The sequence below is a fragment of the Chiloscyllium plagiosum genome, unplaced genomic scaffold, assembly GCF_037043375.1.
Source record: "Chiloscyllium plagiosum isolate Xiang-an unplaced genomic scaffold, Cpla_swu_hap1 HiC_scaffold_18, whole genome shotgun sequence".
Taxonomy (NCBI): Eukaryota; Metazoa; Chordata; class Chondrichthyes; order Orectolobiformes; family Hemiscylliidae; genus Chiloscyllium; species Chiloscyllium plagiosum.
The window spans coordinates 9,108,888-9,132,759 of NW_028270156.1; the positions used below are offsets into that span (position 1 = coordinate 9,108,888).

General features: G+C 43.8%; 1 protein-coding gene across 9 annotated transcripts in view; it reads left to right on the top strand.

Moving 5' to 3' along the window:
- The first annotated feature begins 327 nt into the window (after positions 1–327).
- The window catches only part of ano5a (anoctamin 5a), a 205,644-nt gene continuing 182,099 nt past the window's right edge, over positions 328–23,872 (top strand). For 5 of the 9 annotated variants that reach the window (XM_043705404.2, XM_087996280.1, XM_087996279.1 and 2 more), the window contains exon 1: positions 328–421. In XM_043705404.2, coding sequence (XP_043561339.2) covers positions 352–421 — 70 coding nt within the window. In that variant the 5' untranslated portion in view covers positions 328–351. The remainder of the gene's footprint in view (positions 422–23,872) is intronic. The other 4 variants (XM_043705403.2, XM_043705405.2, XM_043705406.2 and 1 more) reach the window with 2 other exon arrangements.

The following is a 23,872-nucleotide window of genomic DNA, read 5'->3' on the forward strand; positions in this document are numbered from 1 at the left end:
CTTTTTAAAAAAAAGACACAAAAAGGGAATGCTCATGTGGAGAGCAGGCGTAGGGACGATGGGCCGAAGGCACTCCACCCCCAAAATTGTTAAATGCTCTGCTGCGTGCTGTGTTTAAATACATGCAAAGGCTTCGGGGAACCTAATAATATCATTCCTGAGACAAAGCCAGCCTTGACAGAATGACTGGCGATCACTTCAAACCTGCCGCCTTTGCAGGGAAATATATTCTGCCGATTGAAAAAGGAACGGTACCACCCCTTTAAGGCACACGTCAAGAAAACTGAATGCAAAATATTTGTGGAGAGAGAGAGAGAGCAGGCGGCATTAGAGGCTTCCACATGGGAGAACATGGATCAATTCAATGGCAAAAATGCGGAGACTCTCATTGAAATGTCCCCCGCGGGGGATGAAACAGGAGGTAGGTGCAATGGTTTATTTTATCTGAAAAATACAGGGTTGACTCACTCTACAGATTGGAGCTGAGGAGAGACTAAAGGGTGGAGAGGGTTAGTAACCCAGCCCCGGATTGGTGCTGTTTATGGCTCCCCCCGGGGAGAGAGGGACAAGACTCTGATTCTGATCAATGCAGCTTCAGGCTGGGGACCTGGGGACTGAGGGAGGGTTGTGGGGTGGGGTGGGGTGGGGTGGGGAAGGGAAGGTGCCCCTGCCTTTAAGCTGCCCCTGGTTAGCGCTGGCTGCCGGCTCCCACTCACTGACACAGTCACAGGGAGAGTCCGGCTCCGCTCCCCGGCCCATCAGCTTCATCAGGGAGTGTCTCCCCAAACCAGCATCTCCCACCCCTATCTCAACTTCATCCCTCTACCTCATTCATCCCTACTGCTACCCCCCACCCGGCTCAACCGCATCACTAGCCCCATCCCCACCCCTATCCCTTGATCCTACCCCCAGCCTCATCTCCTATCCATTCCCCTATCCCTACCTCAATTCCATCTTCCAACATCCCCCCCACCCTTCCACCGCATCCCTTACCCTGCCCCTCCAGCCCCCCAACATCTTGCCTCCTCAACATCCACCTCAACCCTCCCACATTTCCCTTTGTCCCTTCCTTCACACATCTCTCCCCGCCCCTCCTTCCCTCCAACAGCTCCCTCCCTTCAACATTCCACACCCTCCAACATCCTCCTTACACCACCCCTTCTTCCAACACCCCCTCTTACTCCAAGATCACCCCTCCCTCCAACATCTCCAACACCCCCTCCTCACCCCCCCCCCCCCACATCTCCATTATTTCCGATATCCCCAGATCATTCCCCACTCCCCCTCTCCCCATATCCTCCCTGCTTCCTCCCCCCTTTTATATTTCCAATCCATTCATTTCAGAAAGTTACACAGTCTTTTTCCAAAAGGAAGGGGAGGGAAAATATATCCTATCGCCCAAAGAGGTTGTTGCCATTGACTCATGATAGATTCGATCATGAAGCATTGGCATTGTTAAAGTGATATTCCCATTGCACTGCATCAGTAATACAGAGCCAGGATGATATGTTGCTAGAATTAATGATATCACTGAGTGGTTGGAGTATGTTTTTCTGGAGGAAGATGAAGACCTGAGCTTGTGATCCATTTCCGACTTAGATAGGAAGGATGATGAGGTCATGAAAGGTTTCAGGGAGCTAAGGAGGAGACTGAATGGCAGGGTATCTAAAACAGTAAGCTCGGGATTACTCCTAATTACACTTGCGAGTAAGTGTGGAAATGTGAAATTGAGTGGCTGAATGCATGGCTGGAAAACTAGTGTAGGAGGGAGGTCATCAGACTTTTTAGTCATTGGGGCCACTCCTGTGGAAGGACAGACCTATTACAAGATCATCAGGCTGTGTCACAGCATGACTGACACTAACCTCCGTGAAGGGAGATTTCCCCATTCTGTTGGGGAGTGTCTGAATGCGATGGGCCAAAGTGCTCTGTTTTAAGGAAACCATAACCAGTAAAAAGGAATTAAAGTATCATAAACAAAAATAGAGGATGGGGGAGGCAATGTCAAGCATTAAACAGAATGTTGTAAAGGTTGAATTAAAGATAATCTGTCGGAATATGTAGCGGTCACAAAATGGTTGATTTGAGTCCACAAATGGAAATGATTAAATTGCCAGTACTGAGAAAATGTGACTGAGATTGGGAACTGAATGTCCAAGTTTATTCCACATTGACGAGCATTGGACAGAAAGGAAAAGGTGGAAAATAGCGGTCCTACTAAGGAATGAAGTCAGCACATTAGAGTCATAGAGATGTACAGCACGGAAACAGACCCTTTAGCCCAGTTCGTTCATGCTGACCTGATATCCTTAATTAATCTAGTCCCATTTGCCAGCACTTGGCCCACATCCCTCTAAACCCTTCCTAGTCATCCAGATGTCTTTTAAATGTTGCAATTGTACCAGCCTCCACTACTTCCTCTGGCAGCTCATTCCATGCACGCACTACCCTCTGCGTGAAAAAGTTGCCCCTTAGATCCCTTCTAAATCTTTCCACTCTCACCCTAAACCAGTGCCCTCAAGTTATGGACTCCCCCACCCAAGGGTGTCTATTTATCCTATCCTTGCCCGTCATGATTTTATAAACCCCTATAAGGTCACCCCTCAACCTCCAACAGTCTCAGGAAAACAGCTCCACCTTATTCAGCCTTTCCCTATACCTACAATCCTGGCAACATCCTTGTAAAACTTTTCTGAACCCTTTCAAGTTTCAGAACCTCCTTCCTACAGGAGGGCAAACAGAATTGCACATGATATTCCAAAAGTGGCCCAACCAATGTCCTGTACAGCTGCAATATGACCTCCCAACTCCTGTACTCAATGCACTGACTAATAAAGGAAAGCATAACAAACACCATCTTCATTAACCTATCTACTTGAATTAATTTGGGAGGATTTTAGATCAAAGGGTCAAGATATAGAATCAGTTGGGTGGAGCTAAGAAGCAACAGTGTTTATAGGATACCAAACTGTTGTGCTAATGTTGTGCACACTTAGTCAAGAAATTAGAGATGTATCTATTTTGGGTAATTTGGTATTTATAGGTGACTATAATTTGCCTGTTGATTGGGATAACTAAATCAGAACACATGTCAGAAAGGATGAGTCCTTGGTATGTGCGCAAGCTGAGTGTCTGGACCATCATATTGAGGAGCCAATTGGGCATCTGGCTATTTTGGATTTATTTGTCTGTGATGGGAAAGGCAAGTGAATGGAGTTGAGGAATGGATTAATGATGATCAAATTGAATGATAGATCAACCTCATGAAGCTGAATCATTTACTGCAAATGTTTATTTGATTTTGATGGCACTTTTTCTAATGATAAGATGGTACTTGAGAGAGCAGCTCAAATCAGGCCCATTGAGTCTACGCTGACACTCTGAAGAGCATCCTAACCAGACCCACCTCACCTACTCCATCCCTGTAAAGCCTGCTTTTCTCATGACTAATCCACCAAATGTGTACATCTTTGGACTGTGGGAGGAAACCGGAGCACCTGGAGGAAACCCATGCAGACATGGGCAGAATGTGAAAACTCCACACAGACAGCGGCCTGAGGGCAGAATCAAACCTGGATCCCTGGCACTGTGAGACAGCAGTGCTAATCACTGAGCCAGCATGCCACCCCATAGAGTACATGAGAGCAACTGGTAGTAACATTGTGGTGGTATAGTAGTAAAATCAACGGACTAGAAATCCAGAGTGCCAGGCTTATACTCTGGGGAGAAAGTGAGGTCTGCAGATGCTGGAGATCAGAGCTGGAAATGTATTGCTGGAAAAGCGCAGCAGGTCAGGCAGCATCCAGGGAACAGGAGAATCGACGTTTCGGGCATAAGCCCTTCTTCAGGAATGAAGAAGGGCTTATGCCCGAAACGTCGATTCTCCTGTTCCCTGGATGCTGCCTGACCTTTTATACTCTGGGGGCCTGGTTTCAAATTCCACCATGGCAGCTAGTGCAGTTTGAATGCAGTTAAAAAAGAAAATGAGAAGAGAAGAGACGAGTCTGAGAGGCAGTGAGTGGGAGGCACTGCAAATGGAAAGAGTCAACATATTTTATTTACAAATGTAGGACTTAAGGAGTATACAGTATTTTACCATACAGGGTATGACGTTTGAATGTTATTGAGAAGAATGGTCACACAAAACTGAACAACAGCTTTTATATCGTATTGGATTTTCCCATTATTGCCAATGAACTACAACTTGAAGGTAAATGATGTTTTCAGGAATGTAACTGCAATATGAGCCAACAAAGTACTCATTTTCAGAACATCAAGCAAAGGTTAAACTGTGGAGTCCACCCTTGAGTTTGATGGCACTTTTTCTAATGATAAGATGTTACTTGAGAGAGCAGCTCAAATCATGCCCATTGAAAAGGTGGAGCCCGCCCTTTCTCAAATGACATTTGGATATAGCTGTGCACAGCGAGCGGTAAAATTTTGAAATGGCAACGGATACGAAACCAACTGTTCATTTCGAGGCAATGAATCTGCTCTGAAAACAGCCCATACAGCAACTGTGGGAGCACCACACAACACAACGGAGGTAATTTTCAATGCGAAGATGTGACCACCTCAAGGATAATGCAGCAATCACCCCTACTGACGTTGCGTGGATAGTTGCATCTTTGACACATCCGTGATAAGAACAAGATCAAGTAGACTATCTTCCTGTATTGGTTCCATGATAATCCGCTCGATGTCCATTCTGGCCGTGATGTCATACAACTGAGCGAGCTCTACATTGGTAGTGGTGCTACTGAGCCAGTCATTGTGTTGGGGCATTGAACTCCCCCAGTGCAGAGATTCCTTATGCATGCTCGCTAGTCTTGATGGTTCTTCCAAGTGATTTCCAGCACAGAAGAATGCTGGTTCATCAGCTGAGGGAGGGCATCAATGATATAGTAATGATAAGGGGACAACAGACATGCCAAATTCTGTAATTTGTACTCTTGTAATCACACCACCACATGCCAACAGTTTAACCTTTGCTTGATGTTCTGAAAATGATGAAAACAAGGATAGGACTGGAAAAGGCTGGAAGATTTCAGAATTTGTTCTGCCAGTGCTGACTCCTTCAACTCTCTGTTCTATACCATGAAGATACCATCAAGCATCCCACCCCCACACTGCCACACTACTCACCCACTCTCCCTCAGACTATGCACAAAAGGGTTTTCCATTTAGTATTCTCTTGCCACATTGGGTTCCTGGAGGAAGTGTAGAAGAAATGGAGGGAATACCAGGAATGAAGCTGTACCAGAGACACAAATTTACCAACCCATCATGTTTGAGGAGACTGGAAAGACCCTTCACCTCGATTTGTCTGAGTTTGGTTGTAGCATGATGAGGGGCAACCATTTCCAAACTCTGTGACATTCTGTGAGACCTCTTAAACCATCCTGCCTGGCTTGAACACAAAAAGGTTTATCTACATCATCCCCATCATGTTCATAGTGTTTTCATCTGACCTCATGAAAATGCTACCAGCACAAAGCTTGCAGTAGATCATGAGTTAGTCCCATTCGCACCTTCACTGGACGTGGGGTAAGCTGTTAATGTGGCCTTGCAAACATCACTGAGAAGAAATTTTAATAAAAACACGACTGGACCTTCTGTTACAATAGTGTGTAAAGCTCCCATTCATACTGCTATATAAATGCATGTCTTTGTCTTATTGACAATTGAGATTGTTCAACAAATTGGGGTTTAATTTTTTTTAAATTTATTCTTTCCATTTCTCTGATTTACATCTAAAACACAAATAGGCTTTCAACTTTAATTGTGGGTTGCTGAAGCTTAACTCTTGGTGCACAGCTCCGTGCCTGAACATGCTAGTCTAGAAAAATCAGCTCTACTTTTCTGCCAATAAACAACAGTGATTTAGCATTTTTTTAAAGAGAGTATGGTGTTCCAAGGTAGTTCAAGGAAGCATTATCAGAAGTTAGACATAAATCTCTGAAAGATGTTCAGGTTAATGATCAAAAGGTTGATCAGAGAAGTAAGAAAATGTGTGTTTAAGGAAATACCTTAAAGGAGAATGTGGAGTTAGAGTGAGTTAGGAAGCTGGACAAAGAGAAGGCGCATCCACCAAAAGTGAAGAGGTGAATCTGGGAACACACCTCTGCATTGTTTTTACCAAAAACACCAAAACTGTCCAAAATGCCAAGATGGTCATAATACTCTTTATGCTCAATGTTTCTCCTCATTCTTCCCCCCCCCCCCCCCCCCCCCCAACCATCACCTCCACCCATTTATCTCTCAGCCCCCTCAACATTCCAGATGAGGAGGTTAGGCATGAAACATCGACTCTCCTTCCTGGATGCTGCCTGACCTGCTGTGCTTTTCCAGCTCTGCACTTTTTGACTCTGATCTCCAGCATCTGCAGTCCTCACTTTCTCCTATATTCTCATTTCAGTTCATAAAGTCATGAACACAGGAGGAGGACACCTGGCCCTTTCTGTAGTACGATCCAGTCCATTCCATCCTATCATTCTCTGCCTTATGGAAATCATTCTCTCTTGTTACCACCGCTCTCATAGGCAGTGAATTCTGGGTATCACCATTCTGTAAAATAAAAGATTTCCCCACGTCATCATATCCTCCACCCTCATTTATTGTTCAAAATCTGAAATCTGGAGGCCTGTGACCAGCAGTATTCTGCAGGGACTGGTGCTGGATCTGCTTTTGTTTGTAATTTATATGAATGATTTGGATGAGAATGTTCAGGAACCCTCTTGTGGTCCAGTGATCATGAGCTTACCCCTTGGTCAGGAAGCCTGGGTTCAAGTCCCATCTTCTCTAGGGCTGTGTAATAATTATCTTTGAACAGGTTGATTAGGAAAAATAGGTTACATTTTTGAGCAGTACTCAGTGGTTAGCACTGTTGCCTCACAGCGCCAGGGCCCTGGTTCCGATTCCAGCCTCAGGCAACTGTCTGTGTGGAGTTTGCTCATTCTCCCCGTGTCTGCGTGGGTTTCCTCTGGGTGCTCTGGTTTCTTCCCACAATCCAAAGATGTGCTGGATAGGTGAATTGGCCATGCTAAATTGTCCCATAGTGTTAGGTGCATTAGGCAGGGATAAATGTAGAGTAGGGGAATGGGTCTGGGTGGGTTACCCTCTTGGGGGGGGGGGTCGGAGTATGTTTGTTGGACCAAAGGGCCTGATCCATACTGTCGGGAATCTAACCTAAGGCATTGCGCTCCACGTGGTGATTCAATTGGTCAATTTTTCACACAAATACAAACAAGAAAAGAATAACTTTAACTATTGAAATATTTAGTAACCTAATATATTATTTAACTAGTACTCATTGATTGTTCTAATATAGCAGCGGCCCATAAACACACCCTTGGCAAAGGCAAATTCAGTAAAACAGATTTCCCTCACTTGCTATCTCTGCCAGTCCAGAAGAAGGAACACTGATGGTATAAATCAAGTAAGAGAGAGAGAGAGAGCGGTATCTAGCAGCTTCAACTCCAAACACCCCAACTTCAACACCTGAAAACAAGGCCCTCAGTCTGTATGAGCCTGAATCCACCCACACATGCTTCTTTTGTCTTCTTTAAGAAGAACCCCAAAGCTGTTTACTCTGCATTTCCATGGAGCACACCAGGATTACAACCTCGTCTTCAAGACAAATGAGCGAGTGAGGGCAGGAGTAGGAGAATAGAGTAGATGAATGCATGGCTGAGGAGCTGGTATATGGGAGAAGGATTCACATTTTTGGATCAGTGGAATCTCTTTTGGGGTAGAAGTGACCTATACAAGAAGGATAGATTGCACGTAAATTGGAAGGGGACTAATATACTGGCAGGGAAATTTGCTAGAACTGCTTGGGAGGATTTAAACTAGTAAGGTGGGAGGGTGGGACCCCGGGAGATAGTGAGGAAAGAGATCGGTCTGAGACTGGTACAGCTGAGAACAGAAGTGAGTCAAACAGTCAGAGCAGGCAGGGACATCGTAGGACTAAAAAAGAAAACTGCATTTATTTCAATGCAAGGGGCCTAACAGGGAAGGCAGATGAACTTGGCATGGTTAGGAACAAGGGACTGGGATATCAAAGCAATTACAGAAACATGGCTCAGGAATGGGCAGGACTGGCAGCTTAATGTTCCAGGATACAAATGCTAGAGGAAGGATAGAAAGGGAGGTGAGAGAGGAGGGGGAGTGGCATTTTTGATAAGGGATAGCATTACAGCTGTGCTGAGGGAATATATTCCCGAAAATACATCCAGGGAAATTATTTGGGTGGAACTGAGACATAAGAAAGGGATGATCACCTTATTGGGATTGTATTATAGACCCCCCAATAGTCAGAGGGAAATTGAGAAACAAACTTGTAAAGAGATCTCAGCTATCTGTAAGAATAATAGGGTAGTTATGGTAGGGGATTTTAACTTTCCAAACATCGATTGGGACTGCCATAGTATTAAAGGTTTAGATGGGGAGGAATTTCTTGAGTGTGTACAAGACAATTTTCTGATTCAGTATGTGGATGTACCTACTAGAGAAGTTGCAAACCTAGACCAAAGCTTGGGAAATAAGGCAGGGCAGGTGACTGAGGTGTCAGTGGGGGAGCATTTTGGGACCAGCGACCATAATTCTATTCATTTTAAAATAATGATGGAAAAGGATAGACCAGATCTAAAAGTTGAAGTTCTAAATTGGAGAAAGGCCAATTTTGACGGTATTAGGCAAGAACTTGCGAAAGCTGATTGGAGGCAGATGTTCGCAGGTAAAGGGACGACTGGAAAATGGGAAGCCTTCAGAAATGATAACAAGAATCCAGAGAAAGTATATTCCTGTCAGGGTGAAAGGGAAGGCTGGTAGGTATAGGGAATGCTGGATGACGAAAGAAATTGAGGGTTTGGTTAAGAAGCATATGTCAGGTATAGACAGGATAGGTCGAGTGAATCCTTAGAAGAGTATAAAGATAGTAGGAGTATACTTAAGAGGGAAATCAGGAGGGCAAATCGGGGACATGAGATAGCTTTGGCAAATAGAATTAAGGAGAATCCAAGGGGTTTTTACAAATATATTAAGGACAAAAGGGTAACAAGGGACAGAATAGGGCCCCTCAAAGATCAGCAAGGTCGCCTTTGTGTGGAGCCACAGAAAATGGGGGAGATACTAAATGAATATTTTGCATCAGTATTTACTGTGGAAAAGGATATGGAAGATATAGTCTGTAGGGAAATAGATGGTGACATCTTGCAAAATGTCCAGATTACAGAGGAGGAAGTGCTGGATGTCTTGAAATGGTTAAAAGTGGATAAATCCCCAGGACCTGATCAGGTGTACCCGAGAACTCTGTGGGAAGCTAGGGAAGTGATTGCTGGGCCTCTTGCTGAGATATTTGTATCATCGATAGTCACAGGTGAGGTGCCGGAAGACTGGAGGTTGGCAAACGTGGTGCCACTGTTTAAGAATGGCGGTAAAGACAAGCCAGGGAACTATAGACTGGTGAGCCTGACCTCGGTGGTGGGCAAGTTGTTGGAGGGAATCCTGGGGGACAGGATATATGTATATTTGGAAAGGTAAGGACTGATTCGGGATAGTCAACATGGCTTTGTGTGTGGGAAATCATGTCTCACAAACTTGATTGAGTTTTTTGAAGAAGTAACAAAGAAGATTGATGAGGGCAGAGCAGTAGATGTGATCTATATGGACTTCAGTAAGGCGTTCAAGAAGATTCCCCATGGGAGACTGATTAGCAAGGTTAGGTCCCATGGAATACAGGGAGAACTAGCCATTTGGATACTTAACTGGCTCAAAGGTAGAAGACAGAGGGTGGTGGTGGATTGTATTTCAGACTGGAGGCCTGTGACTAGTGGAGTGCCACAAGGATCGGTGCTGGGCCCTCTACTTTTTGTCATTTACATAAATGATTTGGATGCGAGCATAAGAGGTACAGTTAGTAAGTTTGCAGATGACACCAAAATTGGAGGTGTAGTGGACAGCGAAGAGGGTTACCTCAGATTACATCAGGATCTGGATAAGATGGGCCAATGGGCTGAGAAATGGCAGATGGAGTTTAATTCAGATAAATGCGTGGTGCTGCATTTTGGGAAAGCAAATCTTAGCAGGACTTATACACTTAATGGTAAGGTCTTAAGGAGTGTTGCTGAACAAAGAGACCTTGGAGTGCAGGTTCATGGTTCCTTGAAAGTGGAGTCACAGGTAGATAGGATAGTGAAGAAGGCGCTGGAAAAGCGCAGTAGGCCAGGCAGCATCCGAGAAGCAGGAGAATCGACGTTTCGGGCATTAGCCCTTCTTCAGGAATGAGGCTCATTCCTGAAGAAGTGCTTATGCCCTAAACGTCGATTCTTCTGCTCCTCGGATGCTGCCTGGCCTGCTGCGCTTTTCCAGCACCACACCTTTCAACTCTGGTCTCCAGCATCTGCAGTCTTCACTTTCTCCTAGTGAAGAAGGTGTTTGGTATGCTTGCTTTTATTGGTCAGAGTATTGAGTACAGGAGTTGGGAGGTCATGTTGTGACTGTACAGGACATTGGTTAGGCCACTGTTGGAATATTGCATGCTATTCTGGTCTCCTTCCTATTGGCAAGATGTTGTGAAACTTGAAAGGGTTCAGAAAAGATTTACAAGGATGTTGCCAGGGTTGGAGGATTTGAGCTATAGGGAGAGGCTGAACAGCTGGGGCTGTTTTCCCTGGATCATTGGAGACTGAGGGGTGACCTTATAGAGGTTTACAAAACTATGAGGGGCATGGATAGGGTAAATAGATAAAGTCTTTTCCCTGGGGTCGGGGAGTCCAGATCTAGAGGGCATAGGTTTAGGTGAGAGGGGAAAGATATAAAAGAGACCAAAGGGGCTGTTTTCACGCAGAGGGTGGTACATGTATGGAATGAGCTGCCAGAGGATGTGGTGGAGGTTGGTACAATTGCAGCATTTAAGAGGCATTTGGATGGGTATATGAATAGGAAGGGTTTGGAGGGATATGGGCCGGGTGCTCGCGGGTGGGACTAGATTGGGTTGGGATATCTGGTTAGCATGGATGGGTTGGACCGAAGGGTCTGTTTCCATGCTGTACATCTCTGTGACTCTATCTATGACTCTCTGGCAAACAGGAAACAGCAAATCCCTCTTAAAGGCACACATCATTACAAATGCTTTACCGTGTTAAAGCTTCAAAATCATCTTTTGAATAGTTTGAATCTAACAGTTGTTTCCATTTCTATTTATTTTAACAAAAGGAAGATTGACATGTTCATGGCTAAGTGTATGTGAAGTTTGCCACAAAATTATGTGATGGGCACATGACATGCTGTTCGGTAACAGATAACCATTGCTGTCAGTAAGGGAAGGTTTTGCTTTCTGCTGTTCATGCATTGTGCTAATCCCTTTGGATTAATGTTGAAAGTGCTGTTTATGATTTAAACCTTTAGGCTTTAATTGTTCAATTGAAACCTTTTAATCCTCTCATGTTAAGAATAAGTGTATTGCTGAGGTTAGGGCTTAAACTTTCAATCTGAAGGTACTTGGAGCAGGATTTCCATTTTCTTCACCCTACAGTGACCACCTATCAGTGCCCTGATTATGTTCTTTTCTTCATGGGTTTGGGACTATAAAATGTGCGTGGTGAGTAATCGTGAAAATGGGGTCATTCAGGTGTGGACTCACTGCTTCAGCAGCTGAAGAAGCTTCAGTATGTTGAAGACCGGATAGAAACTAGGGATTGATGCTCAAAAAAGCAAGAGTCATTCTGATTTTCTTGAACAACGTTTCAGTCACAATGCTGTACACTGTCCTTTCACTCTCGACTAACCACAATTCAATTTTTTTTGTGAAGAGCCTATTGGGTTTGGAGAAGTAAATTAGTGAAATGAAAAAAAGGACAAAGACGATATTGGTTCAGGGCTTATGCCTGAAACGTCGATTCTCCTGCTCCTTTGATGCTGCCTGACCTGCTGCGCTTTTCCAGCAACACATTTTTCAGCTCTGATCTCCAGCATCTGCAGTCCTCACTTTTTCCCTTGGTTCATCATAGTTTTAATTAGTAATATTATTCTTCCTTTGTATTTCTATACAATTTTTAACATATTAATATCGCCTGCATTGTGACCTCTCAATCATTTCATCACAAGTTTGAAAAACAGAGTACCTCTCCTCTTCTCATTCCCAAGTCTAAGACAAGAAATTTGAGCAGACTTAGGCCTTATATTTTCTCCAGTCTGCTGTTGCATTTGTTAAGATCATAGCTGATCTGATTTTGGCCTCCGATCCACTTTCTTACCAGTTGCTCACCACCTCAACAGTTCAAAAGAAAAGTCCTCTCAGTCTTGAATAAAGTTCAATGGCAAAGCATTTACTGCTTTCTAGGTTTGGAATTCCAAAAATTATAACAGCTCAAGAGAAGAAATTGTTCCTTTATGTCTGTCTTAAATGGAAGATCCTTTATTTTGAAGCTTGCTCCCAAAAGAGGAAACAGCCTCTCAGCAACATTCTTATTCAGTCATTGGTATCGCTGATTGGGCCATTATTTATTGGGATCGCTGACTGGGCCAATATTTATTGTCCAAACCTAATTGCCTAGAAGATAGTGGTGGGCTGCCTTCTTGAACTGCTGAGGCCTTTGGGGTGTGGGTAGACCCATGATGCCATTAGTGAGGCAATTTCAAGATCCTGATCCAGTGACACTGAAGGAACGGCAATATATTTCCAAGTCAGGATGGTGTGGAGTTTGGAGGGGAACTCGCAGGTGGTGGTGTTCCCATGTAACTGCTGCCTTTGTCTTTCTAATGGTAGTCATCATGGGTTTGAAGTTGCTGTCTAACTTTGCTGAATTTCTGCAGTGCATCTTATAGATGTTACTTATTGCTGCTACTGGACATCGGGTTGTGGAGAGAGTGCATGTTTGTGGATATGTTGTCAATTGTGTGGGCCACTCTATACTGGATGGTGTTGAGTTTCTTCAGTGTTCTTGGAGCTATGTCCGTCCATGCAAGTGGGGTATATTCGACCAGACTCCTACCCTGTGCCTTGTAAATGATGGACAGTTTTGGAGAAGCAGGAGATGGGTTATTCATTTCAGAATTCCTTGCCCTGACCTGCTCTTCCAGCCAATGTATTTCCATAGCTAGTTGAGTTTAGTTTCAAGTCAATGCAAAGTCTTAATATGTTGATAGAGGAGGCTTCAGCAACAGAATTGCTGTTGAATGTGAAGGCATGATGTGTAGATTCTGAGTTGTTGGAGATGGTAATTGGCTGATGCCAGTGTGATGCTAATATTCCTTACCATGATCTAAGGAGATGGGAATGATGCTGGAGGTTGTGCAGTTATCGGCGAACACCCCCACTTCAGACCTTATGATGGAGAGAAGGTCATTGATAAAGCAGCTGAAGATGGTTGGGACTGGGACACTACCCTGAGGAACTCTTGCTGAAATGGCTGTCCTCCAACAATCACAACCATCTTCCTTTCATCATGATTTGGAGATGCCGGTGTTGGACTGGGGTGACTGGAGTGCCCATAAAGAGGGAGAGTCCACCACTGCTACTGGCAGGGCATTCCATGAACTCACGACTCGCTGAGTAAAGAATCTACCCCTAACATCTGTCCTATACCTACCACCCCTTAATTTAAAGCTATGCCCCCTCGTAATAGCTGACTTCATATGTGGAAAAAGGTTCTCATGGTCAACCCTATCTAAACCCCTAATCATCTTGTACACCTCTATCAAGTCACCCCTAAACCTTCTTTTCTCCAATGAAAACAGCCCCAAGTGCCTCAGCCTTTCCTCATACGATCTTCCTACCATACCAGGCAACATCCTGGTAAATCTCCTCTGCACCCGTTCCAGTGCCTCCACATCCTTCCTATAGTATGGCGACCAAAACTGCACACAATACTCCAGATGCGGCCGCACCAGAGTCTTATACAACTGCAACATTACATCAGGGCTCCAGAACTCAATTCCTCTACCAATAAAAGCCAGTACGCCATATGCCTTCTTCACCGCACTATTTACCTGGGATGTTCAGATAATTCAGATAATTGACAACACAATGTAGAGTGTCATCAATATGTCTCCACAAGCACAGTGCGACGCACCTGCTTTCTGATACTGTCATGGACAGACCCATCTGCACTAGGCACATTAGTGAGGATGAGGTCAAGTGTAGTTTGCTCACTCCGTTATTTCCTCACCACTTGCCGCAAACTGAATCACTTATTCTTTGACCAGCTCAGTCAGTTGTGCTGCTCCCAAGCCACTCTTGGTGGTGGACATGGGAATTCTTCAGCTAGAGCATGTTTTTGCATCCTTGATTACCTCGGTGCTTCCTCCAAATAGTGTTCAACATGGAAGAGCACTGATTCATCAGCCAAGAGCGGGCCGTTCTTGGTAATCAGGAGGAGGTTTCCTTGCCTGTATTTGACCTCGTGACCTGAGACTTGATGGAGTGTAGGGTCAATGCTCAAAACCCTCAAGGCAACTCTCTCTGAAGTTTATACACTGTGCCAATGCATCTGTCTTGCCGGTGGGTCAAGACATAACCAGGTTTAGTGGTGGTGGTGTTGGGTGCACTATCTCTCCGATATGATGCTATAAGTACAACTGTGTCAGGCTATTGCAGGACTAGTCTGTGGGACAGCTCTCCCAATTCTCCAACAGAGAATCTTGCAGACTGAGTTTGACATTGGTCATTTCAGGTGCCAAGTGGGCTACCCAGGTTTGTTCTTCTTTCAAGGCGTTCAAATCATTAGGTACGTGAATATCTTGCTAGGTCCTTTCAGATGACAGTTGAGTCCACTGTATTCCTATGTGTCTGCAGTGTGAGCAATGGCAGATTTCCAATCGTGAATGGGTATTAAAAAATCAGATGGGTTTCATGGTCATCAATAGATTTTTGTTCCGTTGAAATCCACCATCTTCTATGGTTAGATTTGAACACAGGGTATTAGCTGGGTCTCTAGATTCCTAGTTCAGTGACATTACCGCAATGCCACCACCTCTGTTTAGTTGCCCTTCCAATTCACCCAGAATATTGTTTCTGAACTCCAATGAGTACATTCTCAAGCTTCTGCAGCTTCACTCCTTTGACCCAAAAATCAACCATGTGAACCTTCTCTGAAATGCTTCAAATACAACCATGTTCCTCCTTAAATAAGGAAACCTAAATTGTACACTGTACTCTAGGTGTGATCTCCTCAACATCCTTCCAGTTGTAGCAAGATCTCAATACTTTTCATGCCCGTTTCACTTCCACTCTGTACCAATGTTCCATTTGCCTTCCTAACTACATGGTCTACTTGCTTACCTTTGTGTTTTGTGTACAAGAATGTACTTGTGAGACAGCATTCCAAAGTCTAATTTTAAGAAGAGTATTTCCTATTCTTCATGACAAAGGGAATAACTTTATATTTTCCCACTTTATACTCCCTTTAGCAGATATTTGCCCACTCATAATTCTTATCTACATCTAGTCATTTGGTAGTACAGAACTTGGTTATTTCTGAAAGAAAATACCTTTTACTGAACTTTTTATCTTGCGTTCATCAGGATAATTCGCAAGAATTATCAAGTAAAGGAAAGCAACATTTATGTTGTTTGGGAGGAGAGTGCTGATTGGCAGAGGTGTCACCTCAAAGAACGCATGATTTAATCATGACTGACAGTTAACTGCTGGAGGTTTGTTTCAAATTTAACTGAGGTTGGAGGCCCATGTGGTTGTAACAGCTGAAGTAGGCCGCTCAGCCCATTGAGTCTCCTCCGCCATTCAATGAGATCGTGGTTGATCTGATCATTCTCAATTCCACTTTCCTCCCTTTTCCGCAAACCCTTGATTCCCTTACTGATAAAAAAAATCTATCTCAGCCTTAAATATACTTAATCACCCAGCCTTGACAGAGCACTGCAGTAAAAAATTCGACAGACTTGCTACTCCCTGAGAGAAAAAGATCCTCTGCCTCTTTATCTTAAACGGGTGACCCCTTATTCTGAGATCATCCCCCTGCCATACTAGGCTCCCACATGGGGAGACAACCTCCTGAGCATTGGCCTTGTTTAACTCTTCCACACACACACCCCCAAACCCCCCCAAAAAAGCAAACCTTTCATACATTTCAATAAGGCCATCTGTCATCCTTTTAAATCGAGAATAGATCCAAACAACTCAACCTCTCCTTATAAGAAAATCCCTCTGTAGCCAGATTCAACCTAGTGAACCTTCTCTGGACTGCCTCCACTGCCCTGTATATCTTTCCTGAGATAAAGAGCACAAAACCTTTCTCCACATTCCAGCTGTAGCTGACAAGTGTCCTGCATTGTTTTAACAAGACCCCTATTTTAACAATCCATTCCCTTTGAAATAAAGGCCACGATTCCATCTGCCTTCCCTATTACCAACTGGATTTGGATGCTAGCTTTTTGTGATTCATGCACAAGGACCCCAAATCCCTCTGTGGTGCAGCTTTACCCAGTCTTTCCCCATTTACGTGATACTCAGCTTCCCCCATTTACGTGATACAAGCATAACTTCACATTTTCCCCTGTTATATTCCTGCTAAGTTTATGCCGACTCGCTTAACCTGTCTATGTCCCTCTGCAGACTCTGTGTCATTTTCATTGTTTGCCTTCTCACCTATTTTTGTGTCACCTGCACATTTGACAATGGTATATAAATTTTCCTCATCCAAGTCATTAATATATGTTGTAAATAATTGTGGCTCCAGTCGTGATCCCTGAGGCTGGCTCTGATTGGTCAAGTAATTGCCCTGAGAAATGAACTAAGGGGACCAGGGCTACTGGCTCATGACAACGTCGCACAGCCCCCTGACTGAGGAGCACAGATACAATGCTGCCCCAGACCAACACCACTTTTCGAACAGGATCAAGCAGGTTTGGTGCTGCAGACGATGATGCTGTTCAAGATGTGATTCCGCTGCTTGGACTGGATCCTCCAGAATACTCCAGACAGAATGTGCTACATCATCCTGCACAATTGGATCAGCCAATGAGGTGCTCTCCTGGACTTGGAGGAACTGGGAGAATGGGAGCAGTCTCCTGGGGAGGAAGCAGCTCTCCTTTTTCATGAGGTCTCAGTTGCAATTCCTGGCACAAGCCAGAGAGGACCTGGTTGAAGCCTGAAAGTTGTTGTAACTGTCCATCATGGGACGTAAAATGTCATTGGTTATTGTAGCAGCATTTTGTTGCATTGTGGGGGTGAACTGAAGCGTCTGCTTTGTTTAGTTTGTCTCTGCTGTCTGTAATTAAAATCTCCTGGTTCTATTTGTCAGTTTTCCCACCTGGCTGTGATGGTTCTCTCCTGGAGAGTGACATGCTGTAGGTCTACAGTGGCCACTGGGCACAGAGTAGCAGTGACTAGAATGAGAGATGGTCAGACAGGCTGTAGCTAAGGACAGGCAAATGGTGTGTCTTGATGGTTAAACAGCAACTAAGGTGAAAGAATTGAGTTGTTTGGGCACTGTCAGATTGCCCACACTTGTCTGGGTACAACGGCATGGGCTCCAGGAATGCCCATCTTTAGGCAGATATCCGGTGAGTGGCAACTTTTTCGGGGAACAGCTGATGGTAGACTTGGGCTAGACTTGGGTGAGAGACGGGCAAAAGAGATAGTGAACAAGGTCAATTCGTTGACAGAGGTGTGGCACCTCACTAAGAGAGAGAACCCTTGAAGTTCAATGAAACTGACACTTAGCTTAAAAAAAATCAAAGGATTCAGCTCAAAGTGAAAGTGGCCAGAGAATCTCCACGTTGACCCTATGCCATGTTCACACTTGCCATTATTTGCCATAATTTACAGCCACTTCATTAGAAACATGGGGAATTGCATTCTAGGACCCCGAAGCAACCTTACGAAGGTGTTATGGAGCTGTGCTTCACTGGGCATAAATAGCACAGTTTGAGTGGAGTTGAAGAAGGAAGAGAGCAAAACAAGCAGAGTAGAACCCAAAAGTATAGCCATGTGAATATTATAAACACATGCAGTAGGACCGACTAACAGTAGTTTATGGAATAGTCTTTTAACAGAGCCTGGTATACCTTACCATTGCATTATCTCCTGAATAGCATGTGTTGTAATTTTTAATCTGAATGTGTAGTGTTTAATCCAAAGGAATTCAACCCTGAAGATAGTTCTTAATCTTGCCTTCTGTTTGACTAGGAGAAAATGAGCATTGCAGATGCTGAAGATCAGAGCCGTGAGTGTGGTGCTGGAAAAGCAGAGCAGGTCAGGCAGTATCCAAGGAGCAGGAGAATCGACATTTCAGCATAAGCCCTTCCTGATGAAGGGCTTATGCCCGAAACTTCGATTTGCTTTGACTAGCCTGTCTTGAGCCCAAACTTATGGATTTGGGCAAAAGAAAATCACTCAACATAAGCGAAACTGCAATGTGAGAAAATGTCTCACTAATATTCCATTACAGTTACAGGAGTACACTGCAGCAGATCCATGACAGGAAATGGCTTCCACAAACTGGTTTTGGAGTTTTCATTACAGTGGGAAAGTTCTAGTTTTCTTGTTTTACAAGCAGTCAGTTTCAGTATTGGCACTCAACTGCTTCCAAGCTGTTGTAGCAACTTGTGGGTAAATATTATAACAAGCAAAGGATTGCACCTGAAACTGGAAGGATTCCTTCTACCCCTGACCTTCAGGAGGTGACCTTCCACCCCTGACCTACTCCTGTGTCTGTGTGACTCATTTCAGAGAACAGTCATCCACTGACAGTCTTTCCGGGCAGGTGTTTTATTGGTGCCATATTGTAGCTTATTTTTAAGCTCTCGTTGATGTTAATCACTTGGTATTATTACTGTTGATGGATGATGTTAAAATAGTAACTGAACATCTGTCATTTTTCCAAAATAGATTCTGAACGAGGATTTGTTTGTTTTTTGTGGAGGGTAAAGTATTTCTCATGTAAGTTTTGATACCCCTGTGCAATTAAATTCTTCCTGCCTTCTATTTCATCAAAGGTTAATGTGTAGGTGATCAATCTGGGATAGCATGTTATACCTCTGAATGTACACATCCTTAAAATTGCCAACCCAGGATCAGGCCATGCCAGTGTTTACAAACCTCCACGTGAGACTAATCCTGTCTCTTTTTCATCTCACCTTCTCAGCATAAACCATTTTGTTTTGTTCCCATTCATGTACTTAAGTAACTTTTCCTTAAATTAATTGACTGTCTTTATCTCAACCAGTCCAAATAGTAATGAATTCCATGTTGTAAGTGTTTGTGTGGGCCAGCTCAATGCTGCCGTACAGTGTGAAGGTTCTGTTGCCATTCTCTCTCAGTGTAGGAAACTGCAGTGCCTGCCTACCTGCTGTGGTAGAGAGCAACTATCTCCTGGTCTAACTGGCAGAACTGTTAAAAAAGATCTCGTTTATTGCATGTTATTGTAAACTTATAGAGATGTACAGCACGGAAACAGACCCATCCATGCCAATCAGATATCCTAAGCTGATCTAGTCCCATTTGCCAGTACTTATCCCTTTAAACCCCTTCCTAATCATGTGCCCATCCAGATGCCTTTTAAATGCTATAATTGGACCAGCCTCCACCACATCCTCTGGCAGCTCATTCCATACATGCACCACCCTCTGCGTAAAAAAGTTGCTCCTTAGATCTCTTTTAAGTCATTCCCCTCTCACCCTAAACCTATTTCCTCACCCCAGGGAAAAGACCTTGTCTATTTACCCTACCCATGCCCCTCATGATTTTATAAACCTCTATAAGGTCACCCCCAGTCTCCGATGCTCCAGGGAAAACAGCTCCACCTATTCAGCCTCTCCCTATAGCTGAAATTCTCAAACCCTTGCAAAAGCCTTGTAAATCTTTTCTGAACCCTTTCAAGTTTCACAATATCTTTCCGATTGGAAGGAGACCAGAATTGCACACAATATTCCAAGCGTTGCCTAGCCAATGTCCTGTAGAGCCACAACATGACCTCCCAACTCCTATACTCAATGCTGTGATCAATAAAGAAAAGCATACCAAACTCTGCCTTCACTATCCTATCTACCTGTGACTCTACTGTCAAGGAACTATGAACCTGCACCCCAGGACCTTACCAGGCGGTGTGTAAGTCCTGCTTTGATTTGTCTTTGCAAAATGCAGGACCTCACATTTATCTAAATTGAACTCCATCTGCCACTCCTCGGTCCATTGGCCCATCTGATCACTTCGCTGTCCACTACACCTCCAATTTTGGTGTCATCTGCAAACTTACTAATTATTACTTCCTTTGTTCACATCTAAATCATTTACTTAATTGATGAAAAGCATGGACTCCGCACCGATCCTTGTGGCACACCACTGGTCACAGGCCTCCAGTCTGAGAAGCAACCCTCCTCCACCACCACCATCTGTCTTTAACCTTTGAGTCAGTTCTGTATCCAAGTGGCTAGTTCTCCCTGTATTCCATGTGATCAAACCTTGCTAACCAGTCTCCCATGAGGAACCTTTTCGAATGCCTTACTGAAGTCCATATAGATCACGTCACCAGTCTGCCCTCATCAGTCCTCTTCGTTATTTCAAAAAACTCAATCAAGTTCGTAAGATATTTCTCACGCACAAAGCCATGTTGACGATCCCTAATCAGTCCTTGCCTTTCCAAATACATGTAAATTCTGTCCCTCAGGATTCTCTCCAACAACTTGCCTACCACCAACATCAGGCTCACCGGTCTATGGTTACCTGGCTTATCCTTACCACCTTTCTTAAAGAGTGGCACCACGTTAGCCAACCTCCAGTCTTCCAGCACCTCACCTGTGACTATCGATAATATAAATATCTCAGCAAGGGGGCAAGCAATCACTTCCCTAGCTTCCCACAGATTTCTAGGGTACACCTGATCAGGTCCTGGGGATTTATCCACCTTTATGTGTTTCAAGACATTCAGCATCTTTACCTCTGTAATATGGACATTTTTCAAGATGTCACCATCTGTTTCCTCACATTTTATATTTTCCATGTCCTCACAGTGAACACTGATGCAAAATTCTCGTTTAGTATCTCCATCTTCTGTGGCTCCACACACATGCTGATTTGCTGATCTTTTGAGGGGCCCTATTCTCCCCCTAGTTACCTTTTTTGTCTTTAATGTATTTAAAGAATCTTTTTGGATTCTCCTTAACTCTATTTGCCAAAGCTATCTCATGTCCCCTTTTTGCCCTCCTGATTTCCCTGTTACATATACTCCTTCTGCCTTTATACTCTTCTAATGATTCACTCGATCTATCCTGACCTATGCTTCCTTCTTTTTCTTAACCAAAGCCTCAATTTCTCTCGTCATACAGCATTCCCCACACCTACCAGCCTTTTCTTTCACCCTAACAGGAATGTTAGTAGCTAGCTGTAAGTTACATCAATATGACATATTATTGCAGAGACTTGGGTGTCACTGCTTTGACATCCAAAGGTGTTTTACCCATAAGTCCATGTGAGATGTCGCTAATCAGTCTTAACCCTTTCAGACCAATACAGAACACTAACTACACTGAGAACAGAGATTCCTTCTGAAGTAGATTGACTAGTGAACATTTTACATTATATTTTCATTATGCCTCACAGTGCCAGAGACCTGGGTTCGATTTGAGCTTTGGGTGAAAGTCTGTGTGGAATTTGCATGTTCTTCCCTTGCCTGTGTGGGTTTCCTCCCACATTCCAACGATGTGCAGGTTAGGTGAATTGGCCTTGCTAAATTGCCTGTAGTGTTCAGGGATGTGTGGGGTACATGTTTTCGTCAGTGGTAAATGTAGAGCAATAGGGTAGGGGAATGGGTCTGGGTGGATTACTCTTTGGAGAGTCAGTGTGGACTTGTTGGGCTGAAGGGCCTGTTTCCACACTGTAGGGATTCTATCTATATATTTAGATATATATGTTTGGAATATCCAATCAGATCCTGATTATAACCTCTATCACATCACCCGAAGACACCGCCATTGTAGAGAAAAGAGGCTTGAGCTGTTTGATCTTTGCTAATATTTATAACTTCTGTTCTCATGTTCTTCTGTTATTTTGCTTTCCTTGACTGAGTTTTGAGATCCTTGGCAAACTCACTGCTCTTTCTCAGAGAGTTTTCACTTATCTTCATCGCAAATGCACTAATTGCTTAATGTGTGGTGGGAGATGTGGTTCCACGACTGGGCTCATCAGCCTCATAAGAATCCACAGAACCCAGTGACATGGAAATTTCCAAGGTGAACAATCATAACACATTAGTGAGCGATTGCTAATGCTGGCACTTGCCAGAAATTGCATTTTATTTACCTGCCCAGTGAAGTTACTGAGTGCTGTGCTGTGGTTTGTGCTAATGCTAATTCTGATTTCAGTGATTAAGCTCAGAAATGGACAGAAATGGGTCAGCAGCTGTGAATGGAAAGATTTGAAGAAGTTCAATTGGAAAGATTTGGATAGAAAGCTGAAGTTTGAGAAAAATACTCAAAAAGGAGAGAAGAGAAGGAATGGATTTATAGAGACTAATGACAGAGGAGCTTGAGGTAGCAGGATGACATTGGCCAGGGACTGCTTATACATAAAGACAAGAAGCTTGTGAACTGAAGTCACCCGAGCCCCACTTGAACTGATTCAAATCACAGGAATGACAGAATGTGCAAAGCCTTATTTGGAGGAAGAATAATGAAGTAATCCTAACAGTGTCCTTGGAGGGAGCCCATAAGTGGAAAGACACTTGTCAGATGAGCTAAGAACCACCAAGGACAAGACACCACGGTTTGGGAAGATGAGGAAAAAGGATAACAATGAAGGATTTCATTGTGCCAGCAACGAAAAGTCTGGAGATCGATCTTCACAAAGTTGTGGATCCCTTGCTTGGAGTTGTGGAGATAACATTGAGTGGCCAGCATGAGAACCTATTCTTGGCTAGTAGCACTTAAGGCTGTAGGATACTCAGAACTAGCAGATTGGTTAGCACAGTTGGCTGAATGGCTTGTTTGTAGGCAGAATGAGGCCAGCAATATGGGTTCAATTCCCTCACCAGCTGAGGTTGCTCTTAAGCACTCTCCTCAATCTCAATGTCTCACCTGAGGTGTGGTGACCCTCAGCTTAAACCCATTATGTGTGCCTCTTTCTCTTGCCCGCTGCCTCTCTCTCTCGCCCACCACCTCTCTCTCTCTTGCTCATGAGAGAGATGGTTCAGTCATGTCAATGGTGCCTTTATTCAATTAAATAATAAACAAAGACTGTGCTCACAATCAATGTCATCATTGCACCTTTTGTATGGTCTTTAGGATTGAGAAGGTCTTATTTTAGACCTTTACTTTCCTTGGTCTACGATGGCTCGATCTGACATCAATGCTTACCTCGAGGCTTGATTTGAAAAAAAATCTCCTGCTTTGGGAGAATGTTTCACGGTTGTCTTATTTGAATTCTTTCCGATTATTCAGTGCCTGTCAAGTCTGTCTCTTTGAAATACAGCTTGCATCTCTGCTCTTTGCAGCAAACATTTTCAAGGCCTTGTGCATAGCTGTTTACTACTTTGCCTTTGGCCAAGATTCAAATTCTTCTTTTGGTTGGATTAAATCCTTGGTAGAGGTAAAGGGAAAGTGAAACAGGCTGTAACCACCTGTGTTTTTGCTGTGTTGGGAGATTCTAGGTGGAGGGATTCCTGTTTCGAGAACATTATTGAGATCAAGTCTAGTGATGACAAAAGCATGGAAGTAAACAGTCCTGGGAATAGATGAGTTGTCAACATTTTGGATATTTCCATTCCAGTATCCAAGTCTTTTATAAACAGTAAAGAAAGATGGTGCGCCAAGAGTCGAACTTTGGGGAATATCAGTTTTTTCCATCCTACAACTTGAAAAGTCAAGAATTCCTCACGGACTGGATGCTACAAGCCCTTGTCATGTGCATTGGCCGTGA